The sequence below is a fragment of the Electrona antarctica genome (assembly GCF_951216825.1).
Source record: "Electrona antarctica genome assembly, chromosome: 9".
In the NCBI taxonomy this organism is placed as follows: Eukaryota; Metazoa; Chordata; class Actinopteri; order Myctophiformes; family Myctophidae; genus Electrona; species Electrona antarctica.
This window is the reverse complement of record NC_136790.1, coordinates 4,964,427-4,988,601: the sequence shown is the minus strand read 5'-3', so window position 1 is coordinate 4,988,601 and position 24,175 is coordinate 4,964,427. Positions and strand designations below refer to the sequence as shown.

At 41.9% G+C, this 24,175-nt stretch overlaps 1 protein-coding gene and 1 long non-coding RNA gene across 3 annotated transcripts in view; both read right to left on the bottom strand.

Annotated features, from left to right (window-relative positions):
• Positions 1–7,074: 7,074 nt before the first annotated feature.
• On the bottom strand, positions 7,075–8,391 carry LOC306928986. The gene is made up of 2 exons (XR_013790736.1): positions 8,101–8,391; positions 7,075–7,398 (listed from the first exon to the last, which is right to left on the bottom strand). It is a non-coding gene; the product is annotated as an uncharacterized lncRNA (long non-coding RNA).
• Positions 8,392–10,686: 2,295 nt separating this feature from the next.
• The window catches only part of rbl1 (retinoblastoma-like 1 (p107)), a gene marked incomplete at its 3' end in the record, with an annotated part of 23,646 nt that continues 10,157 nt past the window's right edge, over positions 10,687–24,175 (bottom strand). For both annotated transcript variants that reach the window (XM_079509327.1, XM_079509328.1), the window contains exons 12-23: positions 24,098–24,175; positions 23,175–23,312; positions 22,638–22,802; positions 21,808–21,952; positions 20,805–21,092; positions 19,781–19,986; positions 18,358–18,534; positions 17,879–17,950; positions 16,819–16,909; positions 13,650–13,798; positions 12,125–12,319; positions 10,687–10,920 (exon numbers count right to left, since the gene is read on the bottom strand). The exon at positions 24,098–24,175 is cut by the window's right edge and continues 26 nt beyond it. In XM_079509327.1, the coding sequence (XP_079365453.1) occupies positions 10,687–10,920; positions 12,125–12,319; positions 13,650–13,798; positions 16,819–16,909; positions 17,879–17,950; positions 18,358–18,534; positions 19,781–19,986; positions 20,805–21,092; positions 21,808–21,952; positions 22,638–22,802; positions 23,175–23,312; positions 24,098–24,175 (1,938 nt within the window). The remainder of the gene's footprint in view (positions 10,921–12,124; positions 12,320–13,649; positions 13,799–16,818; positions 16,910–17,878; positions 17,951–18,357; positions 18,535–19,780; positions 19,987–20,804; positions 21,093–21,807; positions 21,953–22,637; positions 22,803–23,174; positions 23,313–24,097) is intronic.

Sequence of the window (24,175 nt, the reverse complement as noted above, 5' to 3'; positions counted from 1 at the left end):
ACGGAAGGACACACACACGGACGGACGGACACACACACGGACGGAGTGCAAAACATACTCTCTCCCCATGCCTTCGGCCTGGTGGAGACAAATACTCTCTCCCCATGCCTTCGGACTGGTGGAGAAAATAACAATAAATAATCACGACATTAGTTATTTGATCCCATTATAGGCAGCCTTGGATTACAAGATGGTTGTGAGTGACAGCTAGGCGCAGTCTCTATACACTTGTATCATCAAGGCTAGCTCTGGTCCATAACCTGCTGGGGGCTGCCCTAAGGTTCGACCTCCCGTTAGTTCGACCGGATTAAGGTTGGTGAGGGATGCGTTGCTCCCGTGCTTGCGGTTATGTTTAGGTTAGAGTTAGAGATAGGGTTAGTAATGGTCGATCTAACGGGAGGTCGAACCAATGACATGTGAATGCAATTTTAACATGACGTATTCCCCCATATGTTACAACACTTCTAGTTTGGTCTATAGCCTTCTGAAAACATCATAGTCTAACTGAGTATTTAGATGAATATAGGAGACTCACTCAGTCACTGTGTTCGTGGTGTTCCAACAACTTCCGGATAAATGAAAGTGAAAGCATCACAGGCTGACTGAACGACTGGTGAGGATTCACTTTGGTGTTTGCATATCCGTTCTAGAGTGGATACGGATACATGCATGGTGTACAATAAATCACATCTTGTGCCGTTGGGATTCCTGTTTATTCTACATTTTAAACTGTCATTTGTAGAGAACAATGTGCATTTTGTGTGGTGGTGATTGATGATCGAGCGTTACAGTTGAGTATGTGGGTTGGTTGCGTCTAATGAAAAATCTTCTCTGTCAATCAATGCCAAACACCTTTTGAACTTCTTCCTGCTGCCCATAAAACGCTGGTATACACGACCATAGAGCTAGTAGGAGGTAGGAATGAATGCAGTCCACTAAGGGGCACTGGTAACACAGGAGAAACAACACAATGTATCTAAAATACAAGGTCTGCTATTAGGATTTAAACCCTTCATACTCAAGGATGTAAACTAAAGCCTTCATTCATATTACTCAATGCATTGAAAACATTGATTGATTGGTTGAATGATTGATTGATTGATAACTGTATTAACAGTTTGCTAAATAGTACAGTGGTAAAAGTATACAATGATGCTAAAAGGATTAGGCCTACACAAAATAAATGTTAGAGAACCACTGTCCTTGTGAACTCCTAAATCAGTGTTATACATATTCTTAAAGGACCACTTCACCACTTTTCAACATCTCTTCATATAATTGGTCCTCACTAATGTTCATGAAAAAACACCACAATTTTTTTCCTACTCAGTCTGTGTCTCATAGGAGGGCTTTGGGAAGTTCGGACACCCGTCCACCAGTGACATCATTAGGCAGATTTTTTTTTTAAACAAGATTTGTTTTAAAATATATTTAGATTTGTATTATCGTGAGAACGATGGCTTCAACTTTTGCATTGCAACTTTTCAGGAAAAGAAAGCCTGCCGTTTCTATTAGCTTGGATTCACCATCGATGATGTCACTGGTGGACGGGTTTCTGAACTGCCCACATCCCTCCTATGAGACACAGACTGAGTAGAAAAAAATCGTGCCATTTTATCATGATTATTAGTGAGGACCTATTATATGAAGATAGGTTGAAAAGTGGTGAAGTGGTCCTTTAAGAAAAGCTGACATTCAGTGGGTCTTGTGATCAAAATAAGAACATCATTTTGTGTGTAAAAAATAATAATATATACATATATATACCGGTGTGTATATAAAGAAAAATCTAAAATTTGCCACAGACAAGGACAAGTCAACATAAATTGCCCAGTTTGGGACATAATATCAATAAATTTGACCTGGGAAGTCTTGCCACAGACACATATGTCCATGAATTAGCCCATGAGTCAGTGTCCTGTTTTATAACTGTTCTATGAACTCACATTATGAGTTTCTACATTTTTGCTATTCTGTGTTTTTCAATTTATTGGCAAATATTCTAAAATGAGTGTTTAAAACAACCCCCAGCCCCCCCTAGCTCGAGGAGGGGCAACTTATGAACAAATAAGTAATATAAATGATGAAAATAAAGGAGATGACATGACATAACATAGCCGAATCCCCCCCAACATGTTATCCATGACAACCAAACAGCACAGTAACACAATGGAACAGTAACACTGGAGTTGACACATTGCTCCAATAATACTAATAATCATAAATCCTTGTTTTTTAGTTCCCTTTTAAAAGCATCAACAGACTGTGGTGCTCTCAGATGGTCAGGGAGGACATTCCACAGCTGAGCAGAAGGCCTGGTCAGTCCTCCATGGTCTTGTCATGTCACATATGACTCGATATGACATGTGATGATGATGACAGTGATGAGGAGGAGCAGCATCTTTGATTGATTGATTGAAAATTGTATTAACAGTTTGCAGAATTACAGTACATTTCAAGCACAAACTCAATACAAAGGCTGTTAACTGTGAGTGGACGACCCAATTAAGCATTACACTTGTTTACAACAGGGTCCACCATGTTCAATTCATCTTGCAGTTCCTCCGCCAGTACTTCCTCTTCACCTTCCAGGTGGTGGTCCAGGGATGTGGTGCTAGAGTCAATTAGCCCTTCACTAAATCCCACCCCAAAAAGCGATTATCCAATGCCAATCCAAATAGTTTAGCAACGGTTGCTATGCAGGTCAAGCTTTCTTCGCTGCTAACGTGCCTATTGGACAAGGATGGGTTGGGGAGGGACTTAGTGAAGGGCTAATTAGAGAGGCAAGGGCTGGACTTGTGGCTTTGAAATGTTTTGTAGTTTCTGAGTTATTTAACTTAAACGCCCAATGCATTCTCAATGGCAATAGCACAAACTTTGGCATGCTACTAGTCCTACATACCTAGATCTTACGGTGGACATGTTTGCCTGCAAAGGAATCTTTGAAATGTTTCATAGTTTTAGAAATATAGTGCTTTCAAATTTGAGACATTTATAATGGGGCTCAATGGCAGATATTGGCACGTCAAAAAAGCACTTTCACCTAGAAACTCCATTCACACTTTTTATAATTCAGCTTTCTGTGGAGACACATGCTGGAACTTTTTACTTTGAAATGTTTTGTAGTTTCTGAGTTATTTAACTTAAACACCCAATGCATTCTTAATGGCAATAGCACAAACTTTGACATGCTACTAGTCCTACATACTTACACCTAGAAACCCCATTCCAACCTATTTAGGTTAATCTTACGGTGGACATGTTTGCCTGAAAGGAATCTTTGAAATGTTTCATAGTTTTAGAAATATAGTGCTTTCAAATTTGAGACATTTATAATGGGGCTCAATGGCAGATATTGGCACGTCAAAAAAGCACTTTCACCTAGAAACTCCATTCACAATTTTTATAATTCAGCTTTCTGTGGAGACACATGCTGGAACTTTTTAATTTGAAATGTTTTGTAGTTTCTGAGTTATTTAACTTAAACACCCAATGCATTCTCAATGGCAATAGCACAAACTTTGGCATGCTACTAGTCCTACATACTTACACCTAGAAACCCCATTCCAACCTATTTAGGTTCATCTTACGGTGGACATGTTTGCCTGAAAAGGAATCTTTGAAATGTTTCATAGTTTTAGAAATATAGTGCTTTCAAATTTGAGACATTTATAATGGGGCTCAATGGCAGATATTGGCACGTCAAAAAAGCACTTTCACCTAGAAACTCCATTCACAATTTTTATAATTCAGCTTTCTGTGGAGACACATGCTGGAACTTTTTAATTTGAAATGTTTTGTAGTTTCTGAGTTATTTAACTTAAACACCCAATGCATTCTCAATGGCAATAGCACAAACTTTGGCATGCTACTAGTCCTACATACTTACACCTAGAAACCCCATTCCAACCTATTTAGGTTCATCTTACGGTGGACATGTTTGCCTGAAAAGGAATCTTTGAAATGTTTCATAGTTTTAGAAATATAGTGCTTTCAAATTTGAGACATTTATAATGGGGCTCAATGGCAGATATTGGCATGTCAAAAAAGCACTTTCACCTAGAAACTCCATTCACACTTTTTATAATTCGGCTTTCTGTGGAGACACATGCTGGAACTTTTTACTTTGAAATGTTTTGAATCTTTTGAGTTATTTAACTTAAACACCCAATGCATTCTTAATAACAATAGCACAAACTTTGGCATGCTATTAGTCCTACATACTTACACCTAGAAACCCCATTCCAACCTATTTAGGTTCATCTTACGGTGGACATGTTTGCCTGCAAAGGAATCTTTGAAATGTTTCATAGTTTTAGAAATATAGTGCTTTCAAATTTGAGACATTTATAATGGGGCTCAATGGCAGATATTGGCACGTCAAAAAAGCACTTTCACCTAGAAACTCCATTCACACTTTTTATAATTCAGCTTTCTGTGGAGACACATGGTGGAACGTTTTACTTTGAAATGTTTTGTAGTTTCTGAGTTATTTAACTTAAACGCCCAATGCATTCTTAATGGCAATAGCACAAACGTTGGCATGCTACTAGTCCTACATACTTAGACCTAGAAACCCCATTCCAACCTATTTAGGTTCATCTTACGGTGGACATGTTTGCCTGAAAGGGAATCTTTGAAATGTTTCATTTAGAAATATAGTGCTTTCAAATTTGAGAAATGTATAATGGGGCTCAATGGCAGATATTGGCACGTCAAAAAAGCACTTTCACCTAGAAACTCCATTCACACTTTTTATAATTCAGCTTTCTGTGGAGACACATGCTGGAACTTTTAACTTTGAAATGTTTTGTAGTTTCTGAGTTATTTAACTTAAACGCCCAATGCATTCTTAATGGCAATAGCACAAACTTTGGCATGCTAATAGTCCTACATACTTACACCTAGAAACCCCATTCCAACCTATTTAGGTTCATCTTACGGTGGACATGTTTGCCTGAAAAGGAATCTTTGAAATGTTTCATAGTTTTAGAAATATAGTGCTTTCAAATTTGAGACATTTATAATGGGGCTCAATGGCAGATATTGGCATGTCAAATAAGCACTTTCACCTAGAAACTCCATTCACACTTTTTATAATTCAGCTTTCTGTGGAGACAAATGCTGGAACCTTTTACTTTGAAATGTTTTGTAGTTTCTGAGTTATTTAACTTAAACACCCAATGCATTCTTAATGGCAATAGCACAAACTTTGGCATGCTACTAGTCCTACATACTTACACCTAGAAACCCCATTCCAACCTATTTAGGTTCATCTTACGGTGGACATGTTTGCCTGAAAGGGAATCTTTGAAATGTTTCATAGATTTAGAAATATAGTGCTTTCAAATTTGAGAAATGTATAATGGGGCTCAATGGCAGATATTGGCACGTCAAAAAAGCACTTTCACCTAGAAACTCCATTCACACTTTTTATAATTCAGTTTTCTGTGGAGACACATGCTGGAACGTTTTACTTTGAAATGTTTTGTAGTTTCTGAGTTATTTAACTTAAACGCCCAATGCATTCTTAATGGCAATAGCACAAACTTTGGCATGCTAATAGTCCTACATACTTACACCTAGAAACCCCATTCCAACCTATTTAGGTTCATCTTACGGTGGACATGTTTGCCTGAAAAGGAATCTTTGAAATGTTTCATAGTTTTAGAAATATAGTGCTTTCAAATTTGAGATATTTATAATTGGGCTCAATGGGAGATATTGGCAAAAAGCACTTTCACCTAGAAACTCAATTCACACTTTTTATAATTCAGCTTTCTGTGGAGACACATGCTGGAACTTTTTATTTTGAAATGTTTTGTAATTTCTGAGTTATTTAACTTAAACGCCCAATGCATTCTTAATGGCAATATCAATAGTGTCTTTGAAACAATCTTTGAAATGTTTCATAGTTTTTTTCTAACATTTTGTGAAAATCAGGCAAAATATAAGCTTTACTGCCACCTTGTGGTGACAACGGACAATCGCAGAATGCATCAACAGTGATACACTCTTACCTTATTTATTTTTTTATTAGGCCTAATTGAATACATAGGACCTCTTACCTTATTTATTTTTTTATTAGGCCTAATTGAATACATAGGACCTGAATGGAAACAAGACCGCAAGGACTTTTAATTCTATCCTTAGATCAAGTGCCTGTACTCTGCTGCTGTTTGCATTTGTGTCTAACAAAAAATAATCAATCAATCAATCAGAGGGCCATGATTTTACCACCATGCACAGGACAGGCTCAACTTCCCATTTATTTTTTCCCCCCAGAACCAATGATTCACCAGGATGGCTTGATTCTGCACTTAAAGGACAACTTTAGTTTTTTTCAACCAAGGTTCATGTTTTAGGTTGTTATTAGAGAAAGTAAAAGATGGGTGTTAATTCTTTTTCTTTTGCTGCTTTCTTTCGTTTTAGGGATTTTAGCTGTTCTTGACAGGGGGCGGGGCCATTCGAGCATGGGGCTAAATATGTATTTCTTTACAAAATCTTATAGCGATTTATTTTTTTATTATTTACTCTAGTCCTACTAGACCGCAAGAAATTACATCTCGCCAAAAAAGATCACAGGATCTACTGAATGTGAAGGTAGCCTACTGGGGGGAAGCCACACTGTGTGTCATAGGCTCAATATGTCAGTTTGACACATTCAGTAGATCCCGTGATCTTTTGTGGCCAGATGACATTTCTTGGGGTTTAGTAGGACTATAGTAAATAATTCAAAAAATAAATCGCTATAAAAGTGTAAAGAAATTCATATTTAGCCCCATGCTCGAATGCCCCCGCCCCCCTGTCAAAAACAGCTAAAATCCCTAAAACGAAAGAAAGCAGCAAATGAAAAAAAAATTACACTCACCTTTTACTTTCTCTAATAACCTAAAACATGAACCTTGGTTGAAAAAAACTAAAGTTGTCCTTTAATATAATTGATATCTCTATAGGAAGAAATGAATGGAGTGAATTTGAGTGGAACCACATAATGGCTGCCACTGCTATGCTCTACAATTTGCACACATTTCAACCAACTTTAATACAAAGTTAATTCAATAAATAACAGTGTGGTGATAAAACAACCCAACGTTTTATTATTGTACAAATTGCAATTTAACAGATCAGCAGAACATATTCCACCGCTGAGACATAAGAGTTATGCGTCGGTTAAAAACGGAACATCTTCCACCTTATGACAAATAATAGTAATTCCTAACTTAAAACAGAGTGTTCAGTTTTAGTCATTTTAGAAAAATATGATCTTTGAACATAATTGTCGTTAGAAACTCAGTTGAGATTATTTACATAGAACATACGATGATTGGGTGTCTTATACAAAGCTGACCGGAGTCCCCCAGGGGCCTGTACTAGTCTCCCTCATTTTCACCCCACCTCTCTACACTAAATATCTTCGCAGAAAATAGTCGAAATAGTAAGGGCATTTTATCAGGTATTTGACCAATCTGGGAACTAAATCGTTACCAAGAAATTTCTTCACCAATGTGTTTCTAAAGGTGTCTAATAACATGTACTAAAAGTTTGAAATTCAACTCCCGTGGGAAATTGAGTTTATTAGCATAATATGTGACCATACCCATAACATCCTATATAAGGCAAAAAAGTCCAAATTTCATCATTCTTTAAGTAGCATGTGACATATGAAACTAGGGTGATTTCATGATTCTGAATCCATTCCAAGCATTAGTTTTGCACAAAAAACACTCCTTGGGAGGAAAACGGCCACACAAACGTGATGAGGTCAGCACATTTGGTCAACTGGATATGGCCTAATTTAGCCCAAGGAGTGTTTTTTGTGCCAAACTAATGCTTGGAATGGATTCAGAATCATGAAATCACCCTAGTTTCATATGTCACATGCTACTTAAAGAATGATGAAATTTGGACTTTTTTGCCTTATATAGGATGTTAAGGGTATGGTCACATATTATGCTAATAACTCAATTTTCCCACGGGAGTTGAATTTCAAACTTTTAGTACATGTTATTAGACACCTTTAGAAACACATTGGTGAAGAAATTTCTTGGTAACGATTTAGTTCCCAGATTGGTCAAATACCTGATAAAATGCCCTTACTATAAATATCTTCGCAGAAAATAGTGGAAAGCTTTATAGATCAGTGGTTCTCAAAGTGGGGTCAAAATGTTGAATAATTTAGATTTCTTTCTTTTTCTTTTACACAATCATCTTCAATTCTCTTTGACGTCTTCTCTTCAGGGGGTCCGCGGCTACATAAATATCAATTTGTGACTAAATTTGACTGAGGGACTGCCATTGGATTTTTTTTTGAATTTTCATTTTTCATATCATATGAAAGCAGGGAATCATAGCTTCAAATTGACATATTGGTTGTTCAGTTTGACCCACCAGTTTTGGAGATATGGCTTATAGAGTAATGTCTTGCAGAAAACAGCGAGTTGAGAAAACAGGCTTGAAAGGTTCACTTCTGTGGTCTAACGTTACACCTAGCTACATGTTTAAGCATTGATTTCATATGTACATGTCGATATCAGCTCTGACACTTATTTCAGACATGCTCTAGTTACTAGAGACTCTTGACATACTAGAGTCTAGTATGTCAAGAGTCTGCCTGTGCTATTAACTCAAAAAAAAAATCTCTGGTGAAAAGCTGGAATGTGCGCGATGGCAGTCTCTCATTCAAATCTGGTCACATTTGGGGGACCTTGACGTGAACAAGTGTTGAGAAACACTTTTTGGAGATTTTGGTTTGGTGACCACAAGTGGTCCTTGATTGGAACATGGGTTCCAGGTGGTCCCAATGCAGCTAAATGATGTAATGTTGGTAACCAAATGGACATTTATAGATCTTTTAACTCTTGAGTGTAAAATGAAACCAAATGGAGATGAAGGCTTGGTTTAATTTTACGCCTTCAAGAGTTACATTGTTAAACATCTGCATTACTTAATTTACGCAAAGTCTACACAATTAGAGAATGTGTAGAATAATTGCTATTTTTGATCAGTGTTTGCCTGTTATCTCTCCTAATGGTACCAACATCAATACAGCATGGAATTGTGGACAAAATCATATCTGGGGAAAAAAAAGGTCTGAGGCTAAATGTCACAAATGATGGTCCATGGCTCTAATGCCAATAAATAATAGAGCTTGATATGAAAAAGTCTGAAAACCACTGATATAACAGAAGCAATATGATGAGAGGCAACTGGGTGCGAGTTTTGGGACATTAAACAACGTTAACAAATAAAAATAAAACATTTAATTAACAATCCAAAAACCCGCTCCTCACAGAACACACACTTCCTGTTGGGACAGACATGTTACTGTCCAATGAAGTGATATTTTAATATTACTTGTGTCGACAGCTTTCCAGTCTCAGTCTCTACACGGAACAGAACTTTCCTGTCTCTCTACACAGAACCGTCTGAAATTAAGCATCCGATGAGTAAAAGAAACCTTAAAAAAGAATATATATATAATATAAAAAAAAGGCAAACAATCATAAAATGTGGACGTTCCTATATTGGGGAAATAATTTGTTCAGTATGTCCAGCGCTGACGTGTATTATTCTTCAAATGTCACTTTGTAACAAATTGTCCCGCTAGTGTACCGTCTGTATATTGTGAAAATAATATACGAGTACACACGATTCACATGGACGATCCATATGGATTCACATGGATCCACATCGCCTTCTGGGAAACCACACCGTGTTCATAACTTTGTTATGTCTTTCAGCTGAATGTTGTGTCTCTAACTCTCAGGAGTCCGAATCATTGAATAGTTTGTCACTTTGTGTCGTTTTACTGTTGCTTTGGCAAAACATGCCAATAAATGATCAATCGGCGCTTTTCCTTTCCATCGTCACAAACCGATGTGACCAGAGGAGCACCAGATAACTGTGGTTAATTATAAATGTATATGTGATTAATTGTCAACACGTCCTTTAGATGTGTTGAAGAATGATGTCCTTTTCATTACCGTGTGTGTGTGTGTGTGTGTACACACATGTCACAGTATGATCCTTTTCATTACCGTGTGTGTGTGTACACATGTCACAGTATGATCCTTTTCATTACCGTGTGTGTGTACACATGTCACAGTATGATCCTTTTCATTACCGTGTGTGTACACATGTCACAGTATGATCCTTTTCATTACCGTGTGTGTGTACACATGTCACAGTATGATCCTTTTCATTACCGTGTGTGTGTGTGTACACATGTCACAGTATGATTGGAAAAGGTGCACTCGGTTTCACCGTAGTTGAGGATGACTTGAGCCAAGAGAGGCACCGGATGACTTATGGGACAGAATCATAAATAGGAAACTGGAGGCTGCCCCCACCCATGTGTGTGCATAAACTGTGCGTTTTCTCTCTCACACACACACACACACACACACACACACACACACACACACACACACACACACACACACACACACACACACACACACACACACACACACACACACACACACACACACACACACACACACACACACACACACACACACACACACACACACACACACACACACACACACACACACACACACACACACACACACACACACTTGTGTTTTTCCAACAGAAGATTAAATGTGTTTGAAAATGTTCATGTTAAACATTAGTCCACTTCCAACATTTCACTCGTCTGCCTGCCTGCCTCCCTCCCTGTCAGAGACTCTGTCTCTCTGACACAACGTCCTGCAGGCGTTTTAGCAACACGTCGGGGCCACCTCCCCCTCCCACACCTGTCCCTCCCCCGTTCTCGGGACACGCCCTCTTGCTGGGTGATTGGCAGTCTGGCGGTGACGTCATCGGTGACATCATTACGTCTCCGTCCAAGGTGAACGCCCTCTTCCTGCTCACGCAGCCCTGACGAATCATCCTGTTGATGTCCGTCAACTCCTGTGTGAAAAAATACATAATTACACCGTCAACTCTTGTAGGAAAAATATATATATACCATCAACTCTTGTAAAAAATAATTATACTGTCAACTCGTGTGAAAAAAATCACACCCGTGTGAACTGAGTGGTGTAAGGTTTTATATAGCATGATCACGCTGTGGTCTGACGTAATGTCTGACTTGTGACCATGAAGTTGATTCAGCTGGAGTTTTTGTCCGATGTGAGGTATTATATAAGGTAAGGTATTATATAGCCTGATCAGCTCTGATCTGACGTAATGAAATCACACCCGGATGTGATTTCACAACTGGCTTTTTTTGTGCAGAAAAAATGAGCATGGTTGCTACGGTCATCCAGTTCACCCGGGTGTGATTTAATTACGTCAGAAATTATTTTGAACATAGCAACCATGCTCATTTTTTCTGCACACAAAAGCCAGTTGTAGGAGTGGTTTACACCACTCAAAAAAATGGCGGGAGTGGGGGTAGGCTGATTTAAATAACGGTAACTGATTGACCTCTTGAACTGGCATGCCTACTCTGCCCCCAAAAACAGCAGATCTACAAGCTTTGACGGAGAGATTTTGTAGACGGAAAAACGTAGACCAAGTCAGCGAAGAATAAGAGGGTTCAAATCATATAGACATAGAAAGGTAGACGCCTCCTTCGGTTCTGGGGCGTGAGTACTCAAGTGAGGGCACGCTTCCAAGTTGGTGCTTCACTAGTCTCGCGTAGCCAGACTAACTATAAGAGACAACAGTCTGGCCACGTGCGACTAGTGCTTCACAGAAGCTTCCACGTGCATCACAGAGTGGTCGTCCGGGTCTGACGCGCCCCGGAAAAGTACTGGAAAATGAACCGGCCAATGAAGCATCTATTTTTTATATATATATGGTTCAAATGGTGTGTGTGTGTGCGTGTGTCTCTGTGTATGTGCGTGTGTCTCTGGGTGTGTGCGTGTGTCTCTGTGTGTGTCTCTGTGTGTGTGCGTGTGTCTCTGTGCGTGTGCGTGTGTGTCTCTGTGTGTGTGTGCGTGTGTCTCTGTGTGTGTGCGTGTGTCTCTGGGTATGTGTGCGTGTGTCTCTGTGTGTGCGTGTGTCTCTGTGTGTGCGTGTGTCTCTGTGTGCGCGCGTGTGTCTCTGTGTGTGTGCGCGCGTGTGTCTCTGTGTGTGTGCGCGCGTGTGTCTCTGTGTGTGCGCTCACCTTAGAGGGGCTCCCGTTGATCCTGTAGGTGTAGGAGGACCCACCCGGGGTGGTCATGTGACCCGGGGCGGTCATGTGACGACTCGGGGAGGACTTGTGAGGAGAGACGTACAGAGAGTGTCTCTGAGACACGCGGCGGGGCGAGAGAGGCTGAGACCGGAACGACGGGAAGGGCGAGAGAGCAGGGGCGTCCATCTGAGATAGAGAGAGGGCGGGGCGGGGCGGGGCGGGGCGGGGGGGGACAGACAGACAGACGTTAGAAACCATAGGGCATATCGGAAGTGACAGTTCATATGAATGGCCTGTACAGATGTGCCGTTTGAGAATTTCACATGAGCCTGAGCATTGTCAGAAACAGAACATCCAGAGATTAAAATAGGGTGCACTTTGCATCCCAAAACGCAGTTTATAGTTAAGGGACGCAATAAAACAACGACCTCTGCATCCACGGGATGCACTACTGTACTACTGTACTGTTTTCTTTTTGTATTCTAGTTTATTTTGTTAGCTATAGTTACAATAATCGTTTCTTCTTCTGTTTTCTACATGAATATAACCACATTATAACCATATAAAATGAAATGGGAGTTAAAAGCTGCGATTTGTAAAAATGGCTAAATATGACTCCCAACGTCGATGGAAGTGCGACTCATCAAATGTCGCAGGGACTCATCTAAAAGACCAACCCTGCATCCCGGGACTCATTACATTGAAAACCTATTTACATCACTGAACATCGGCAGTGAGAAAGGGGGCATTTATTATATGTTCATTATATTCAGATTCCCTGAACAGATATAAAGTTCCTCTGCTTCTTCTTTGCAGTAGCAAAGCAGTACAATTAAATAAAACCTGCAGGGAAAACATGCATTTTCAGAAAACGTTCAGGAAAAGATCAGGAAAGTGTGAAGAGTTGGAATGGTATCTCTGTAGGTGCGACTTTGTCCATTTATTTTTGAGGGGCGATAGACCCTCCTATGTCCAGCTTGTAGTGTCCTTGTCCTACACAAACATTGAAGACGCAAATTCTGATTGGCCGGGATGAGCTGAAGTATGATGATGTGCGATGATAAGATCTCCCCTCACTTCACATGGGTGTTATTTTTTTTACAGTCTATTTTATGTTAGAAACTTAGTTTTTTTGTAGATTAATGTCCTACTTGATCACACTACACTACAGCGTCACACAAAAGCTTCAAAAGTACCAGATCTACAAGCCAGGAACACGGTGTGAAGCGGCGCGTTTCTAGCTTGTAGATCTGCTGCTTCTGCGTTTGAATCATGAAAAATAACAGTTTTTGACCTCTGTCACAAGACACATGTGTGTGTGACTTGTTGTCCAGTGTGTTTGTGCGTGTGGTACCCTTGGTATCCATGATAATGCATCTCAGTGTGTGTGTGCACGCCTGCCTTGTTGTCCTGTGTGTGTGTGTACCTTGTTGTCCAGTGTGTGTGTGTGTGCGTGCGTGTACCTTGGTATCGTATGTGTGTGTGTGTGTGTGTGTGTGCGCACACGTGCATGTACCTTGTTATCCATGGTAACATATCTCAGGGCGAAGCTCTTCATCTTGAGGACAAAAACGTTGTTGTAAAACTGGATGAGGTCACCTCGATCCTCCTCTACTGATTGGCCACAAGTAGCCCCGCCCTCACCCTGATTGGCCTTTTCTGCAGCTGAGGATTCAAATGAATGAATAAAATAATGTTAATTCAATGAATATATATCTATCTACACCCCCACAGGGGTTCCACACCCCCACAGGGAGTGCAGTGCCCGGTGTCGAGTCGGTCGAACCCACGGTTGTCCAGAACCGCTACAAAAGGCCTCTGCCCGGGCTCTGGACAACACCATATCTCTTTGGAGTAAGCCAATCTACAATCTCACAATGCGACAAGCTGTGAGCTTGTAGATCTGCTATTTTCACCCAATCTTTCAGACCCAGAAAAGGGACTGAAGCATATTTAGCCAAAATGCATTGCCAGAATCCAGCTCTGGAGTCTGGATCTCATCTTTGGCCACAGACCGTTCATACACTTTCCTCCATCCTGGCTGGGCGGCCCTAAGTTGAACGATGTAACGATGTAAGGGCTTATTGTGTTTGCTGGCACATAGGCTACAACAGTGAGCCCTTTACCTGCGGAAATTTACCAGTTAATCCAACTCTGACAGTGTTATTGACTCTGAGAATTGACTCTGAGTGTTGTTGACTCTCCAGATGTTCTGAAACAATGTCACCTTAGATTGAGCTCAGTTCAAGTGTAGAAAGCAACATGGAGTGTATTTAAAAAAATTACACTTCAGGTACAGAAAGTTGACATCATCGCTCAGCAGGCATGGACACAACCGTGTCCATTTTGTTCGAAGAAAAATGTCCGTCTACCTACGACCTTTTTTTCACTGATGAAAATGAAAACTAAATAAAAAACAAAACCATGAAGACTAAAACTATGACGGAAATATCTTCCGTCTTCTCTTACACCAACTTACATCATGTCCTCTGTCTGTCTCCTCTTACACCAACTAACTTCATGTCCTCCGTCTGTCTCCTCTTACACCAACTAACTTCATGTCCTCTGTCTGTCTCCTCTTACACCAACTTACATCATGTCCTCTGTCTGTCTCCTCTTACACCAACTTACATCATGTCCTCTGTCTGTCTCCTCTCTTCTTACACCAACTTACATCATGTCCTCTGTCTGTCTCCTCTTACACCAACTTACATCATGTCCTCTGTCTGTCTCCTCTCTTCTTACACCAACTAACTTCATGTCCTCTGTCTGTCTCCTCTTACACCAACTTACATCATGTCCTCTGTCTGTCTCCTCTTACACCAACTTACATCATGTCCTCTGTCTGTCTCCTCTCTTCTTACACCAACTTACATCATGTCCTCTGTCTGTCTCCTCTTACACCAACTTACATCATGTCCTCTGTCTGTCTCCTCTTTTCTTACACCAACTTACATCATGTCCTCTGTCTGTCTCCTCTCTTCTTACACCAACTTACATCATGTCCTCTGTCTGTCTCCTCTCCTCTTACACCAACTTACATCATGTCCTCTGTCTGTCTCCTCTTACACCAACTTACATCATGTCCTCTGTCTGTCTTCTCTTACACCAACTTACATCATGTCCTCTGTCTGTCTCCTCTCTTCTTACACCAACTTACATCATGTCCTCTGTCTGTCTCCTCTTACACCAACTTACATCATGTCCTCTGTCTGTCTCCTCTTACACCAACTTACATCATGTCCTCTGTCTGTCTTCTCTTACACCAACTTACATCATGTCCTCTGTCTGTCTCCTCTCTTCTTACACCAACTTACATCATGTCCTCTGTCTGTCTTCTCTTACACCAACTTACATCATGTCCTCTGTCTGTCTCCTCTCTTCTTACACCAACTTACATCATGTCCTCTGTCTGTCTTCTCTTACACCAACTTACATCATGTCCTCTGTCTGTCTCCTCTCTTCTTACACCAACTTACATCATGTCCTCTGTCTGTCTCCTCTTACACCAACTTACATCATGTCCTCTGTCTGTCTCCTCTTACACCAACTTACATCATGTCCTCTGTCTGTCTCCTCTCTTCTTACACCAACTTACATCATGTCCTCTGTCTGTCTCCTCTCTTCTTACACCAACTTACATCATGTCCTCTGTCTGTCTCCTCTTACACCAACTTACATCATGTCCTCTGTCTGTCTCCTCTTACACCAACTTACATCATGTCCTCTGTCTGTCTTCTCTTACACCAACTTACATCATGTCCTCTGTCTGTCTCCTCTCTTCTTACACCAACTTACATCATGTCCTCTGTCTGTCTCCTCTCTTCTTACACCAACTTACATCATGTCCTCTGTCTGTCTCCTCTTACACCAACTTACATCATGTCCTCTGTCTGTCTCCTCTTTTCTTACACCAACTTACATCATGTCCTCTGTCTGTCTCCTCTTACACCAACTTACATCATGTCCTCTGTCTGTCTTCTCTTACACCAACTTACATCATGTCCTCTGTCTGTCTTCTCTTACACCAACTTACATCATGTCCTCTGTCTGTCTCCTCTCTTCTTACACCAACTTACATCATGTCCTCTGTCTGTCTCCTCTCTTCTTACACCAACTTACATCATGTCCTCTGTCTGTCTTCTCTTACACCAACTTACATCATGTCCTCTGTCTGTCTCCTCTCTTCTTACACCAACTTACATCATGTCCTCTGTCTGTCTCCTCTCTTCTTACACCAACTTACATCATGTCCTCTGTCTGTCTCCTCTTACACCAACTTACATCATGTCCTCTGTCTGTCTCCTCTTACATCATGTCCTCTGTCTGTCTCCTCTTACACCAACTAACTTCATGTCCTCTGTCTGTCTCCTCTTACATCATGTCCTCTGTCTGTCTCCTCTAACACCAACTTACATCATGTCCTCTGTCTGTCTCCTCTCTTCTTACACCAACTTACATCATGTCCTCTGTCTGTCTCCTCTCTTCTTACACCAACTAACTTCATGTCCTCTTTCACTACATCCATGAATCATCTCTTTGGTCTTCCTCTCTTTGGTCCAATCTCAACATCCTTCTACCGATATACTCACTATCACTCCTCTGTACATGTCCAAACCATCTCAGTCTGGCCTTAATGGTGTGTGTGTGTGTGTGTGTGTGCGTGCGCGCGCTCGCTCACTTACATTCGGCTCCTGAAGCAGGATCCACCTCCATGTTTTCATCTGTCGTTTGTTCTCTGCTCTCTCTTCGACGAAGCAGAACACTACGATACACCTGCGCGCGCACACACACACACACACACACACACACACACACACACACACACAATGGTGAATTGTTGGTCCATAATTCTCTAAAAATCAGGACCAGACCCCTCCAAAAAAACATGCATGGGTTAAAGCGAAGCCATACAGCCAGGTGAAGAAATTGCGTGTCACTTAGTTTAGATTGAGCTCAGTTCAAGTGTAGAAAACAACATAGAGTGTATTTTAAATAAATACACTTCAGGTACAGAAAGTTGACATCATCGCTCAGACAGACAGACAGACAGACAGACAGACAGACAGACAGACAGACAGACAGACAGACAGACAGACAGACAGACAGACAGACGCCTATGGCATACTAGGGATTGCGTGTCACTTAGTTTAGATTGAGCTCAGTTCAAGTGTAGAAAGCAACATAGTGTATTTTAAATAAATACACTTCAGGTACAGAAAGTTGACATCATCGCTCAGACAGACAGACAGACAGACAGACAGACAGACAGACAGACAGACAGACAGACAGACACCTATGGCATACTAGGGATTGCGTGTCACTTAGTTTAGATTGAGCTCAGTTCAAGTGTAGAAAGCAACATGGAATGTATTTTAAATAAATACACTTCAGGTACAGAAAGTTGACATCATCGCTCAGACAGACAGAGTTACAAATAACAGCGTCTTCGCCATATGTGGCGGCTACCGATGGTAGAACATGTTGAACAGAATTTGGCAAAAACATTTGACTAAGCGCAAGCTTACGACAGGATAATAGGCTGATTGATTCATCATGGGTACGTGTGTTTTGGTGTGGATTTCTCCTTTCAATCATACAAAGATCCTGAAGCAGGACAACATCTGGTGTACAATGTAGCAGAAAGACAGACAGACAGGACATCTGGTGAGTTTGTGTGTGTGGTGTGTGTGTGTGTGTGTGGAGTGTGTGTGTGTGTGTGTGTGTGTGTGTGTGCATGCTCACATGGCTGCTGGCTTGTGGTTGGCTGCGGTAACACTTCATAATGTCCTGGAAGGTGTGTGTCTCTTTAGCGATCTGAGAGGAAGAGTTTAATATGTCAACATTACAGTGTGTTTACCGTGGACATAAAAGTAAACGCACACACTCTGTATTCATATTAACATGATTTCCACCAATGTCTCTCCCTGACTAAGACGTCTTTGACGTCTTTTTAGTTTTTTGTCGATTCATTTTAGGTTTTCATTGATTACTTTTAGGTTTTTATTGATGAAGTTTCCGATCACTCTTCACCACATTGTATTCCTTTCATTGGTTCAATATTTGTAACACCCAAAAACAGATGTAAAAACTGCACAGACTATAAAACAATTAAATTAAATAATCGAAAAATGTAGATAGTTGGTTTCTGCCCGACAGCGACGAAATATGACCGTTCTTTTTTTTGTATTTCTTTTACCTTTGATATAATATAATAATAATACCTTGGAGATGATGTAGACACTACAGAGCAGTATCTGGTCCAGGTGTCTGTCCTTCATCAGGTCCGTACAGTGGACCACGGCGTGTTCCAAACACGTCCAGATCTTTCCTCTGAGCTCTGACGAGATGTCCAGCTTCACACACAGGTCTCTGAGACGCACCGAGGCTAGGTGGTACACCTGGACACACACACACACACACACACACACACACACACACACACACAAACACACACACAAACATTTAACATCTTTAATTTCTTTCTTTCATCCAAACAATAGTGGATGCGCAAACTTGGGGAAAAAAAGCTCTACAACAAGTGCTTCAGGAATCAGGATACAGATCATGGGTACAGAACACGTCACAACACGTTGCGTCCGCAACGCGTTGTGAGCTTGTAAAAGGAATGCCTCTTCCAGACTGTGGTCAAATGTACATGCCACTTCCAAAATGGTCACTTCTCTACTGTCCTCATCAACAACAACAATATCTGGTGTATTAGCTGTGACATCTGAAAAGGCATCATTTTCATTATTGTGCATGAACATGGCAGTTGAAACACGCGAGTGCTTATACATTTTGGCAGACATATGAACGTATGTCCTTAGCTAATAGGTCAACAATTCTGTCGTGCCTAGCAATGTACATTCCCTTATATACATAGCAGCCATTAAGAATATGTGACAGTGTTTCTGTAACTGGAGTGTGGTCATGGTGCAGACAATGAGGAGGAAATGTGTTAGGGTACCACAGAGAGAGATTGAATCTGGTTGGAAGGACCTGTAATCTGGCTTTGACTGTAAAGGACTATATCCTCATCAACTGCATAATTCTTGAATATTGTATGAGATACGGTGTGGTCTGCATCGGTAAGGCAAGCTAGCTTCCCCTGTAGTTTTAAACCAGTCCAGTGTTGTTGTTTTTGCTGTTGTAACATTATAAGGTACCTCCGTGCATTGACTGGTGATATATGGTGTTCCGTATCAATTACAGTACTCCTTACGGAGTACACACACACACACACACACACACACACACACACACACACACACACACACACACACACACACACACACACACACACACACACACACACACACACACACACACACACACACACACACACACACACACACACACACACACACACACACACACACACACACACACACACACACACACAGGTGAATTGTTGGTCCATAAATCTCAGACACCCCCCCCCCCCCAAAGAAAACATGCATGGATTAAAGCGAAGCCATACAGCCAGGTGAAGATATTGCGTGTCACTTAGTTTAGATTGAGCTCAGTTCAAAGATAGGTAGAAAGCAACATGGAGTGTATTTTAAATAAATACACTTCAGGTACAGAAAGTTGACATCATTGCTCAGACAGACAGACAGGCAGGCAGGCAGACACCTGTCTTACCTTCCTGAAGAACAGAGAGAGAGACCCGGTGCGTCGAGGCTTTTGGCTTCCAGGCTGGGGGTCGGGGGCCACAAGGACCGGGCGGCTTGGGGAGAGGACCGGGCGGCTGGGCGAGGTCAGCAGGAACTGGGCCGTGATAGGTCCAGAGGGGTCACATGGGCCCGGCTGAACCTGGATCAGAGTAAAGGTACCGTCGTTTGTTATGCCTGGAGAGAGAGAGAGAGAGAGAGAGAGACGGTGTATGTTTAGTTTAGTGGACGTTGTAGTGGGATAGTGTGTACTATGTTTAGTTTAGTGGACGTTGTAGTGGGATAGTGTGTACTATGTTTAGTTTAGTGGACGTTGTAGTGGGATAGTGTGTACTATGTTTAGTTTAGTGGACGTTGTAGTGGGATAGTGTGTACTATGTTTAGTTTAGTGGACGTTGTAGTGGGATAGTGTGTACTATGTTTAGTTTAGTGGACGTTGTAGTGGGATAGTGTGTACTATGTTTAGTTTAGTGGACGTTGTAGTGGGATAGTGTGTACTATGTTTAGTTTAGTGGACGTTGTAGTGGGATAGTGTGTACTATGTTTAGTTTATTGTACGTTGTAGTGGGATAGTGTGTACTACAGTATGTTTAGTGTGTAATGTAGTATGTTACCTTGCAGAAAGTCTCGCGTAGCCAGACTGTTATTACACAATCTCCAAATGCTATGTAGAGTCTGGAACTACACCTTCCGAAATCCGAGTAATCCGTTTGTCAACTACGTTCACTAAAATATATTTAGAGCTTATCTTTTTATTTCCATTTTTGCTAGGTAGCACGCTATATGTGTTTAGATGATTTCTATTTATATTAGTGAAAATGTGCGCGACTGTAAAAGAGGAAACTGTATGACGGTAGTATTTGAAACTTGCGAGAGGCAACAGTCTGGCAACGCGAGACTACCTTAAGTTGCAGTGGGATACAGTAGTGCATACTATGTTTAGTGTGTAGTTTGCAGTGTTTAGTGTGTACCAGGTGTATAGTGTACTTTGTTACCTTTCAGTGGGATAGTGAGCTGCTGTCCCGTGGAGGTATTGACCGTCAGCAGAGTGGTGGTCTGGCTCCCCGCTGTGCCGATCTTCAGCCCCCCCGCTGGGGTGAACGTCAGCCTCTTATTGGCCAGGACCGGGGCAGAGGGGTCGAAGATCAACCTCTTGGCCAGGGCCGGGGACGGGCTGCCTGGCGTCGCAGGGGAGGGGTCGTCGCCGAAGAGACGCCGCTTGGCGCTGCCGGCCGCCGGAGAGCTGTACCGGTCATGGACTGACAGGGGCGAGGGAGGGATGTCTGGAGAGAGAGAGAGAGAGGTCATGACATGTGATTAGCGTCAATCAACCAATGAAACAAAAGCAAGCGCACAGAACGGCTGGCCAACATTGAAGCTGCCACTACCCTACTGACCAAAAGTGGAACTGTAGGACGTTCATGGATCGGTGGACGAACGTTCAGTGACGTCATGTGCGTCAACCCTGACCTTAAATTTGAGAGCGCTCTCAACTTCCGCCTGCTCGAGCCATCGAGTTATGAATAGCAGCAATAATACTGTTGGCCACTAAGCTGCTACACTGAGGCATGCTTTTTTTCAGATTTTTTTTCCTGAGTTTAATATCACGTCAAATAAGAACTGTGTTCCAAAAATAAACAAATTATCCTGGCGGTTTGACTCGTATGGATATGAAGAATCAACTGAACTGGCAAGAAAACGCTAATTTTACCATCGTCGAATCAATACAATGTTTGTCAGAAACAGACTGTATAAAATATGAGTGATTGACTGTCAGAAAGGATACAGAGCCACCTCCCCGATAATAGCGCCGAGACAGTTTGTTTATTTTTGAACCACGATTCTTATGAGTCGATTCTAAGATGAACCAATGTTATTCTCCATAGAGAAATTACTTCCCGGGAACAAGGGCATGAGCGAGTGACCTCAGGATGTCTGTACTCAGAGCGGAGTAGAGCGGCGGAGAAATAATCTGACACACACACAAACACACTCTACCTTTCCGGGCGCTGCCCAGGCCCAGCCTGAACTCCCGGATGCGAGGGTGGATGATAGGAGACAGCGCCACCAGCGGGAGGTGGGAGGGAGGTGCAGACGGGCCGTTACCTCCGCTGCTACTGTCCAGACCTGACGAGAAGTTCACCTGGGGGGGGGGGGGGAGAGAGAGAGAGAGAGAGAGAGAGAGAGAGAGAGAGAGAGAGAGAGAGAAAATGTACAATTTAGGCATTTATCAGGCACTCTTAATCAAGAGCAATTTACAGTAAGCAATAACAAAACATGGCAATACATCAAATACATAGAAATAGTCTCATCAGGAATCATACGTAAGATAGGAACCTGTCTAACAGTGGAATATATCTAAATAATGAAACTCTGCATATACACTATAGGGTGCTATGTCTACATAAAATGCTATCTAAATTACATAAATTGAGCCTGTAATGTAATGTCATCAAGGAACGGCAAGTGCTACGGCAAATGCTATGGGCCATGATGTAGTCTGAAGAGCTGGGTTTTCAGACTACGGGGGAAGATTGGGAGTGAGGCTACAGTTCTGATTGTAATGGGAGAAGAGTTTGGGACGTGTGGAGCGTTGTCCCAGAGAGAGAGAGAGATTATGTATACATTTCAGTTGTGTATTGAATGATATGTGGACAACGCATGAGTCTGTGTGTGTGTGTGTGTGTGTGTGTGTGTGTGTGTGTGTGTGTGTGTGTGTGTGTGTGTGTGTGTGTGTGTGTGTGTGTGTGTGTGTGTGTGTGTGTGTGTGTGTGTGTGTGTGTGTGTGTGTGTGTGTGTGTGCGCGCGCGCGTGCATGCTCCACTGACCTCCTCGATGGTTGGCACCTTGTTCCCCGCAGCCTGCAGGGCAGTCCACAGGGCTGAGTCCGAGGTCCACGCTCTGCTCTCCAACACCTTCTCCTCGATGGAGTTCAGATGTTTCACCATGTCCCTGGAGAGACCCTCCTCTGAACGAATCAGGACCTCGATCACCTGAAACACACAAAAACACACAGCGTCACTAAAATGAGGATGCCCTTTTGATGACTGGGAATTATTTTGGGTACTTCTGGTACCGGTTTGGTGGCTCCGGCCTGGTGACTACAAACAAACCAGACTACAACATGACGGAAGTTATTTTAAATTAAACTGCGCTTCGGCAACTCGCTTTAAGCATTACATAATACGCTCACGAGCAATGCCATTGGTTGGGTTTGACCACATGGGCGCCTGACAGAACGTTTCTCTCCCCTGCCTGTATTTTCTGTAGAAAGACTTCTATGGAAGAATTGAAAAGAGGGAAATCAGTTGTGGCAACTGAGAACTTTACACTGTGCGTGCGTGCGTGCGTGCGTGCGTGCGTACCTTAAAGAAGTAGAAAGGAGGTATCTTGTAGACAGTGGTGATCCAGGGGAATGTTCTGTTGGAGTTGTAGGAGAACAGAACCACCTCCACACAGCAGGCCAGCAGAGACGAGTGGAACAGATCCTGTTCAAGGAGAACCTGCACACACACACACACACACACACACACACACACACACACACACACACACACACACACACACACACACACACACACACACACACACACACACACACACACACACACACACACACACACACACACACACAGTCACACACACACAGTGAGTGTTTGGTGAATTGTTGGTCCATATATAAATCTCTAAAAATCAGGATCAGGATCAGACCCCCCCCCCCCAAAAAAAGAACATGCATGGATTAAAGAGAAGCCATACAGCCAGGTGAAGAAATTGCGTGTTACTTAGTTTAGATTGAGCTCAGTTCAAGTGTAGAAAACAACATAGTGTATTTTAAATAAATACACTTCAGGTACAGAAAGTTGACATCATCGCTCAGACAGACAGACAGACAGACAGACAGACAGACAGACAGACAGACAGACGCCTATGGCATACTAGGGATTGCGTGTCACTTAGTTTAGATTGAGCTCAGTTCAAGTGTAGAAAGCAACATAGTGTATTTTAAATAAATACACTTCAGGTACAGAAAGTTGACATCATCGCTCAGGCAAACATTTGCCAATTAGGCACATTTTTGGAGGCGGTACCCACACACGTTTAGCTGTGTTGCTCATTCCACAAATTTCTGATCCTTACAAGCTATACCTCGTTGGAAAGGTGACTAATCAATGATAAGAAAAGGTATAAAATACAATAGCAATTGGTATTATTAAAAGGGAGAAATAATCAAAGTTACATTTCCGAACTTTTGGGATTACAAACACACACACATACACACACTTACACTCATGTCCTTGCCGTGCAGTCGTTTGGTCTCAGCAACCATCACGTTCTCCAGAATCTTATAGTACAGGATCTCTGC